Below are 9397 nucleotides of genomic sequence, written 5' to 3'. Positions count from 1 at the left end.
TCTTGCCTTTCTACTGACCTCTTTTCCACCTACATGTGTTCCTGAAGAAAAGCCCAATGGAGATGCTCTGCCTTAGTTCTTTCAAAGTAATAATATAAAAGTATTCAAGGAACTATTATTACCTTTTTTGCTGCAGATTCTGTCCCTGAGATACAGCCAACCCACACAGATGCAGACGTGAGCACATATCAGTTGCCCCCAAATTTCCAGAGCTCCGAGCTCTGTTCTCTGGAAGGGAATATCATAGGACATCCAACTGTAAAACGTGAAAATGTGGCATATCCTATTTTTCTTCATAGCAGTTGTAATAAAAAATTAAAATAACTTAAGACCATACCCATGTATTGAACTTATTTGAACTTGTCCTATCACTCTAGCACCATATTGAAATTCATCAAAATTCAAATAGCTATAAATGAAACATGAATGGTAATAATAACTTCAGATGTTGAAATAATTGCTGAGGATGATTTAGATTCTATAAACATAGTTATCAAAAAGAAAAATAGCATTCTTTTCCCCCAAGAGTAAAAGATTCAGATAAAAATGTTTTCCTAATGAGCAGTATGCTTGGGTATAGTATTATTACAGGAAAGATCAAAATTCCAATCATCCTTGGTAAATTGCATGTCTGCTAACTTCAGCTATTTTGGGATTTTTTAAAGTTAAACCATTTCCGAGTCACAGAAGAAATATGCACGGTTCCCCTGTGCATGGAAACAAAATGCAATCTATTCATTCCATCTCCTTATTTAAATTCTTTTGAAAATTAGGTGAATCTGATGATTCATGAAACAATCTTTGAGACTACTTTCAATATAGCTTATTGCAGTCTCAGGATGATGGTAATAATAGATACCATTTGTGACTGCTGGACTTTATGTACTTCATTTATAATTCTCATATAAAATCTACATGAGAATCTTTTTGCTTAAGGTATTAATTTGCCCAAGACCACTCAGAGTAAGTGCCAAGAATAAAACCAGGTCTCACACCAAAGTTTGAGCTCTACCCACGAAGCAATGACTTTTACATAATTGCTAGAGATCCTAATAATGTCTTTTTTTTGTACAGCCCCTATATTGTATGCCATAATCTCAGTATCATGTTCTCAATCAAGCACTGTGAGAACACTGACATTCTATATTACCAAGACCAGAAGTTTCAAAGTGAAGCAATTTTCTTTTTTTTTTTTTTTTAGTACAACTCATTTTATTATTTTAGTGCAACAAAACATTTCCAGATTTATTTCCAATTTCAGTTTCAAAACAAAATGACCTGAAATGTTTAGTATTTAGTATCTGTGACAATGACCAATAAAATGTGTAAGAATATAAAAAATAAATTCATTCATTGTTGGTAGTACTCCAAATTCAATGTGTAAGAACCTTTTCTATCTAAAGCATTTTCCTAAAACTGCAAACTAAAAATCTATTTATTTAAAACACTCATGTGGTAAAATAATCTCATTTGATTACGGATATCATAAATAGAATATAAAAGATATTATATTTCTTAAAATACCATTTATTTCACTGTGTTCAATTCTGGGTTTCCTAACATCTGTTCTACAGATCAATCAAAATACAAAGGTGTGCAAATGAAACAAGCTATTGAAATGAAATAAAATTCAAGGAGAATAAAAGTTAGAATTAACTTATGAGGTAACTTTTATGTGAGGAAACATCACAGTTGTAAGGAATGCCTCTTTACAGAGAGTCATTAAGATGTGCATTTTCACAGAGCTATTATTTCATGAGCCCAAAATCAAGCAAAATAAAATTCCATGCTTCCTGGAATATTAAATACCATGCAGTGTACTATTTAAGAAAAGAATAGGGTTAACTAACTAAAAGCAGAACTTGCTTATTTTTTGCTTCCTAGCCAATTAAAAACACATTAAAAGCACTTGAAATGATGTATTTAACCTGAAAAAAAGTTGCTAAAATTCCAATATAAATGTAATTATCTGTAACTTGCTTAACCCATCTATCCCCAAAACAGTGTAGTGGGGCAAAATGTTAAAAAGAAAAATCATCCAGTGCATGTAGATGGGCACGGAGAAGCCAAGCTTCCCAGAGTGGGTACAGAGCCAGCCGCCGGGCGACTCAATTCACGCGCTCCTTTTCTGGGAATGAAAAGGTGCTCGTCAGATCTTTCTATGCAACTGAGAGCTCCTAAATCAAGTCAAAAGGGACCATCGTACTGAAATATTCCATACTTTCCACTGGTCCACCAGCAGGGCTCAGAGGCCATGAGCTGTTCCCCTTGCCCAGGCTTCAGACCAACCTGAATTTCAGCTTTTAATGTTCTTACGGAACAGAGGGGTGCGGGATGGAAGCCATTCCGAGCCTGATGAAATGGAACAGAAAACTCCCATTTTCTGTCACCTGTCAACTTCCTGTAATTCAAATCACCCTTGAATAAAATTAAATGTGCCTTCTGTAGTTCAGCATATAAGTCGGGAGCAACCTGAGGCATTGCACAGAACTCATGAGGCAGAGTCCAAAATATATGATCGTGGTAAACCCATTTACCCATTTTAACATACTCTTCCCAGTCAGCCCCACACTTGGACATCCACTTATGATTACCATGTTTTACCTGTTCAATTAACCAATTAAAATCATGTATAGTAGTATCAGAAACAAACCATGGAATTGTTTTTCCATAAAAATGAACCTCAGTAGCCAGTTCAGAGGACAACAAGAAGTTGGCTAATATTAAATCTGTAACAAGCTCAAACCCAGAATTATCGAGAACAATATACACTCTAGTAACAGAAGCTTTTTCTCTTGTTTTCTTGCAATTGCTAAGCAATGACCAAAGATGTTCCATATCATTCAATAAAATGAAAGGTTTTAGGTCTTCCAATGAATTTAGTACATTGGTCTTCTGAGAACTATTTTCTCCACCTGAGAGAGACAGATCACACTTATTTCCCCACAGTGAAATCTGCAGAAGTTTAAAAAACTCATCTTTCAGCTGATTTTCATCTAGGTCTTCAATAGTTTTTATCAATTGTTGCAGGTAAGTACATAAAGCAATGAGAGATTCCTGTGACTCATAGAAATTTTACTCTTTTGATTCTTTAAATACATCAAAGTAATCGATTGGTGGACTCTGGATAATTGAAAGTGAAGCAATTTTCATAATGCAGCCATTTAGTGGGTAAGGTTATCAATTGGATATTTGGAAAATTATGTTTCTCTCTTAAAAAGTTATATCAGATGGGCTGGATCTCCAAACTCAATGTGAGAGGTGTGTATTTCTCCTGCCCAAGATTCACTTCCTCAACTGGGTTCTAGAAAATCACTATAAGTGTAACCCTGGGGCCAACAGCCTTAAGATTATCTGGGTGCTTGTTAGAAATGCACAACCTCTACCAGCTGAATCAGAATTTGCATTTCAACAAGATCTGGAATCTCATATCCTCATTAATGTTTGAAATGCCCTGCTACCCTATCCCAGCCTAGGTTCCTAACTATTCCATTTCTTTCCTGTTTTCTTAATTTCTCTCTATTGGTTTTTATATTTTTTCCTCACATGAAAACATTATTTTAAAAAGTCCTCTGCTGAATCTGCACCCTCATTCCCCTCATTTCTCTTCTTTTCTCAACCAAGTGCCATGAAGGAGGTTTCTATGCTCCCTGAATCCGTATCTTCTGTTCACTTCTCAACACACTGCAGTATAGTTTAGTCACCTACCAAATATCTGACCGTTACTATGTGCCAAGAACTGTATTAGACTCTGAGGATAAAATGGTATACAAAAGACTTGGTCCTTGTCCTCGAATTACTATCCTCAAAATCATTTTGACATAGATCACCACTGATTTCTTGAATTGTCAATTCTGGGAAGCACTCTTTATTCATTATCAGTAAGAGAACACAACTGTCCTCCTTAAGCCAGATATTGAAGAGAGTTTGCAAAAATATTACAGTGCCACTTTTCTCACTAACTTTCTTAAGAAAATATTTTTGGGGCCGGGCGCGATGGCTCACGCCTGTAATCCCAGAACTTTGGGAGGACCAAGCAGGCGGATCACAAGGTCAGGAGATCCAGACCAACCTGGCTAACAAGGTGAAACCCCATTTCTACTGAAAATACAAAAAAATTAGCCGGGCGTGGTGGCGGGCGCCTGTAGTCCCAGCTACTCGGGAGGCTGAGGCAGGAGAATGGCGTGAACGCGGGAGGCGGAGCTTGCAGTGAGCCAAGATCACACTACTGCACTTCAGCCTGGGCGATAGAGCACGACTCCGTCTCAAAAAACATATATTTTTTTTTAATAAAAATGTTATTTATGTTAACATGTGATAGGCTTGTTTTTAGTTTTAAATGAACAAATATTCCTAAAAGTTATTTTAATTTCTAATAGATAGAGATCCACAACTCTCTAGGCTGCTCAATAATTTTTAGAGTATAAGGGGCTCCTGATGTTAAAAAGTTTGAGAACAACTTATTTCATATTAAAACCAGGTTGGTTGCTCAACGATATAGTTTGGATATTTGTCCCTGCCCAAATCTCATGTTGAAATGTAATTCCCAGTGTTGGAGGTGGGGTCTGGCAGGAAATGTTTGGATTATGGGGACAGATCCCTCGTAAATGGCATAGCACCATCCTCTTGGTGCTGTCCTTGCACCAAGTGTGAGCTGTTGCAAGATCTGGTTGTTTAAAATTGTGTAGTACCACCCCTTCACCCTCTCTGTTGCTCCTGCTTTCACCATGTGATATGCCTGCTCCCTCTTCACCTTCTGCCATGATTGTAAGCTTCCTGAGGCCTTCCTAGAAGTCTCTAAGCATTGCTATAGAGCCTGCAGAAGCTGTAGAACCTGCAGAACCATTAGCCAATTAAAACTCTCTCCCTTACAAATCACCCAGTCTCAGGTGTTTCTTTATAGCAATGGGGGAATGGCCTAATACATTCAATAAATCCCCAGTATCTACATAGGTATCAACTCTAGAATATATAATACATATGAATAAGTTGCCCTAAACATTTTATCTCTTATGTTTGATTAATTTAGCTAAAGAAGTCACTTTCAAGAGATCAGAAGTAAGATGGCCAAATAAAAGCCTCTACCAACCATCCTCCCCACAGGAACACCAAATTTAAGAGCTATCTACACAAAAAAGCACCTTCATAAAAACCAAAAATCAGGTGAGCAATTACAGTACATTGTTTTAACTTAAAATCACTGAAAGAGGCACTGAAGAGCGTAGGAAAAACAGTCTTGAATTGCTGACACCATCCTTCCCCTATTCCCCAGCAGCAGTGAATCTGTATGGCTTGAGGGAGGGAGAGTACAGTGATTATGCTGCCCTGTCACAGTGGAAAGCAACACTTGGCAGAACTCAGCCAATGCCCACAGAGGGAGCATTTAGACCAGCCCTAGCCAGAGTGAATTCATCCATCTCAGTGGTTGGAACTTGAGTTCTGGCAAGCTTTGCCAGTGCAAGCTCAACTGCTCTGGAACCCTAAATAAACTTGAAAGGTGATCTAGGCATCAAAGTCTGGACTTTGGGGGCACATGACCTAATGGGGGACATCAACCAGAGCAGCCAAAGGAGGGTTTGCAGCACCCCTCCTCCAAGCCCAGGGAGCATAGCTCACAGTTCTGAAAAAGACTACCTCCTTCCACTTGAGGAAAGGGAAGAGTAGAAGACTTCATCTTACAACTTGGAAACCAGCTCAGCCACAGCAGGATAGTGCACCAGGCAGAGTCATGAGGCCCCCGTGCGAGAAGCTAGCTCCCAGATGACATTTCTAGACACATGCTGGGCCATAAAGGACATTGTTGTCTTGAAGGGAAGACTAAAAAGCGCATGGGCCCTGAATAATCAGCAGCAGTAGACAGGTAGTACATGCCATGGACTTTGAGTGAGACTCTGGGATGTGCTGGCTTCAGGTGTGACCCAGCACACTCCCAGCTATGGTGGTGATGAGGAGAGACTCCAGATTCAGAAAAACAGAGAGAAGAGTAAAAGCGGTAGTTTAGGTACCAGCTCACCCACAGTGGGGCGGAGCACCAAGAGGGCTCTTGTGGTCCCTGATTCTAGGCCATAGCTTTTGGACAGCATTTCTAGACCTGACCTGGGCCATAGAGGAGCTCACTTCCCTGAAGGATATGTCCCAGGCCTGGCAGCAACCAACCACAAGCTGATTGAAGAGACCCTGGGGCTTCAGCGAACATCAGTGGTAGCCAGGCCGTACTCACTATCGGCTGGGGTGGTGGAGGCCACAGAGACTCCTCTGCCTATAAAAAGGGGAGGAAAGTGTGGGAAGAACTTTGTCTTGTGGTTTTTTTGCCAGCTTAGCCACAGAAGAATAAAGCACCAGGTGGATTTTAAGATTTCCAACTCCATGCCCTGGTTCCCAGATGGCATCTCTGGACCCACCCAGTGCCCAGGGGGACTCACTACCATGAAAGGAAGGATACAACCTGGCTGCCTTTGCCACCTGTTGATTGTAGAGCCCTAGGGCCTTAAGCAAACATAGGTGGTAGCCAGGTAGCGGTTACACCAGGCCTTGGGCAAGACCCAGTTCTGTACTGGTTTCAGGTCTGACCCAGCACAGTCCCAGTGGTGGTAGCCACAGGTGTTCTTGTGTTATCCCTCTCCCAGCTCCAGGCAGCTCAAAACAGAGAGGCAGGGGAAGGCCATTTGTTTGGGAAACAGTAAGGAAAGAGAACAAGAGTCTCTGCCCAGTAATCCAGAGAATTCTTCCAGATCTTATCCAAAACCACCAAGGTGGTACCTCTATGAGTCTGCAAGAACCACAGTGTGACTAGGCTAATGCATATGGTTGCAGTGACCAAACACTTAGATCACAACACCCAAGTCCCTTAAAATACCTGGAAAGCCTTTCCAAGAAAGGGGGTGGGGGGAAACAAGCACAGACTCTGAAGACTACAATGAATACCTAACTCTTCAATGCTCAGACACTAATGAACATCCACAAGCATCAAGAGAATCCAGGAAAACATGACTTCAGTAAACTAAATGAGGCACCAGGGACCAAGCCTGTAAAGACAGAGATATGTGACCTTTCATATAGAGAATTCAAAATAGCCGTTTTAGGGAAACTCAAAGAAATTCAAGATAACACACAGAAGGAATTCAGAATCCTATCAGATAAATTTAACAAGGAAATTGAAATAATTAAAAAGCATCAAGCAGAAATTCTGGAGTGGGGCCGGGTGCAGTGGCTCACACCTGTAATCCCAGCACTTTGGGAGGCTGAGGCAGGCAGATCACTTGAGGTCAGGAGTTTGAGACCAGCCCGGCCAACATGGTGAAACCCTGTGTCTACTAAAAATACAAAAATTAGCCAGGCGTGGTGGTGCATGCCTACAGTCCCAGCTACTCAGGAGGCTGAGGCAGGAGAATCACTTGAACCCAGGAGGCAGAGGTTGCAGTGAGCCGAGATCACCCCACTGCACTCCAGCTTGGGTGACAAAGTGAGATTCCATCTTAAAAAAAAAAAAAAAAAAAGGGTGCAGTGACACATGCCTGTAATCCCAGTACTTTGGGAGGCTGAGGTGGGCAGATCACCAGGTCAGGAGTACTAGACCAGCCTGGCCAACATGATGAAACCCCGTCTCTACTAAAAATACAGAAATTGGCTGGGCATGGTGGCAGGTGCCTTTAATCCCAGCTACTCGGGAGGCTGAGGCAGGAGAATCACTTGAAACTGAAAGGCAGAGGTTGCCGTGAGCCGAGATCATGCCACTGTACTCCAGCCTGGGTGAAAAAGCAAAACTCCATCTCAAAAAAAAAAAAAAAGAAATTCTGTAGTGGGAAAATGCAACTAACATACTGAAGAATGCATTCTCTTAATAGCAGAATTGATCAAGCAGAAAAATGTACAGGATTTTTATTAGTTTTCTCTTTGCTTATTTGCTAGTTTGTTTATGCAGTGAATGTTAAGTTGTTATCTGTTTAAAATAATGGGTTATAAGATAGTATTTGCAAGCATCATGGTAATCTCAAACCAAAAAACATACAATGGATACACAAAAACATAAAAAGTGAGAAACTAAAACATACCACCAGAGAAAATAGTTTTCACTAAAAAGAAGACAGTAAGGAAGGAAAGAAGGAAGAGAAGACCACAAAACAACCAGAAAACAAATAATAAAATGGGAGGCTCAAGTCCTTACTTATCAATAACAATATTGAGTGTAAATGGACTACACTCTCCAATTGAAAGACATAGAGTTGGTGAATGGATAAAAAAAAAAGACCCAACAATCTGTTGCCTACAAGAAACACACTACACGTATAAAGATACACATAGACTAAATATAAAGGGATGGGAAAAGATAGTCCAGGCAAATGGAAACCAAGAAAGATCAGGAATACCTATACTTATATCAGACAAAATAGCTTTCAAGACAAAAACTATAAAAAGAGACAAGGAAGGTCATTATTTAACAGTAAAGGCGTCAATTTAGCAAGAGGATATAACAATTGCAAATATTTATGCATGCAACACTGGAGCACCCTGATTTACAAAGCAAGTATTTAGACCCTAACACAATAATAGCTGGAGACCACGATACCTATTGTTTAGCACTGAACAGATCATTTAGACAGAAAATCAATAAAGAAACATCAGACTTAATCTGCACTATGGACCAAATGAACTGAATAGACATTTACAGAACATTTCATCCAACAGCTATAGTGTACACATCCTTCTCCTTAGCACACAGATCATTCTCAAGGATAGACCGTATGACTTAAAACATTTTTAAAAAACGAAATAATATCAAGTATCTTCTCTGACCACCATAAAATGAAACTAGAAATTAATAACAAGAGGAATTTTTGAAATTATACAAATACATGGAAATCCAACAGTGTGTTCTTGAATGACTAGTGGGTGAATGAAGAAATTAAGAAGGAAATTCAAAAACTGAAACCAATGGTAATGGAGACACAACATACCAAAACCTATGGGATACAACAAAAGCAGTACTAAGAGGAAAGCTTATAGCTCTAAGTGCCTACATCAGAAAAGCAGAAGAACTTCAAATAAACAATCTAACAACTATTCTTAAAGAACTAGAAAGGCAAGGGCAAACCGAACCCAAAATTAGAAGAAATAATAAAGATTGGAGCAGAAATAAATGGATCTGAACAAACAAAAAAAGATCAATGATACACAAAATTGGTTTTTTGAAAAGATAAAATTGACCAACCTTTAGCCAAACTTGCTTAAAAAAAAAGATAAGACTCAAATAAAGCCAGATATGAAAAAAGAGATATTACAACCAATACCCTAAAAATTCAAAGGACCATTAGAGGTTACTATCAGCAACTATATGCCAATAAATTGGAAAACATAGAAGAAATTGATAAATTCCTAGATACATACAACCTACTAAGAT

At 39.4% G+C, this 9397-nt stretch overlaps 1 protein-coding gene across 1 annotated transcript; it reads right to left on the bottom strand.

The window, feature by feature from the left end:
* Nucleotides 1-2076: 2076 nt before the first annotated feature.
* Nucleotides 2077-3271, bottom strand: LOC102122728 (damage-control phosphatase ARMT1-like). The gene is given in 1 exon segment (XM_005586031.5): nt 2077-3271. A coding segment is annotated over 1 exon segment (966 nt). The 5' UTR covers nt 3154-3271; the 3' UTR covers nt 2077-2187.
* Nucleotides 3272-9397: the final 6126 nt, after the last annotated feature.

This window comes from Macaca fascicularis, chromosome 17 (assembly GCF_037993035.2).
Source record: "Macaca fascicularis isolate 582-1 chromosome 17, T2T-MFA8v1.1".
Lineage (NCBI taxonomy): Eukaryota > Metazoa > Chordata > Mammalia > Primates > Cercopithecidae > Macaca > Macaca fascicularis.
This window is presented reverse-complemented; position numbering and strand designations above follow the sequence as displayed.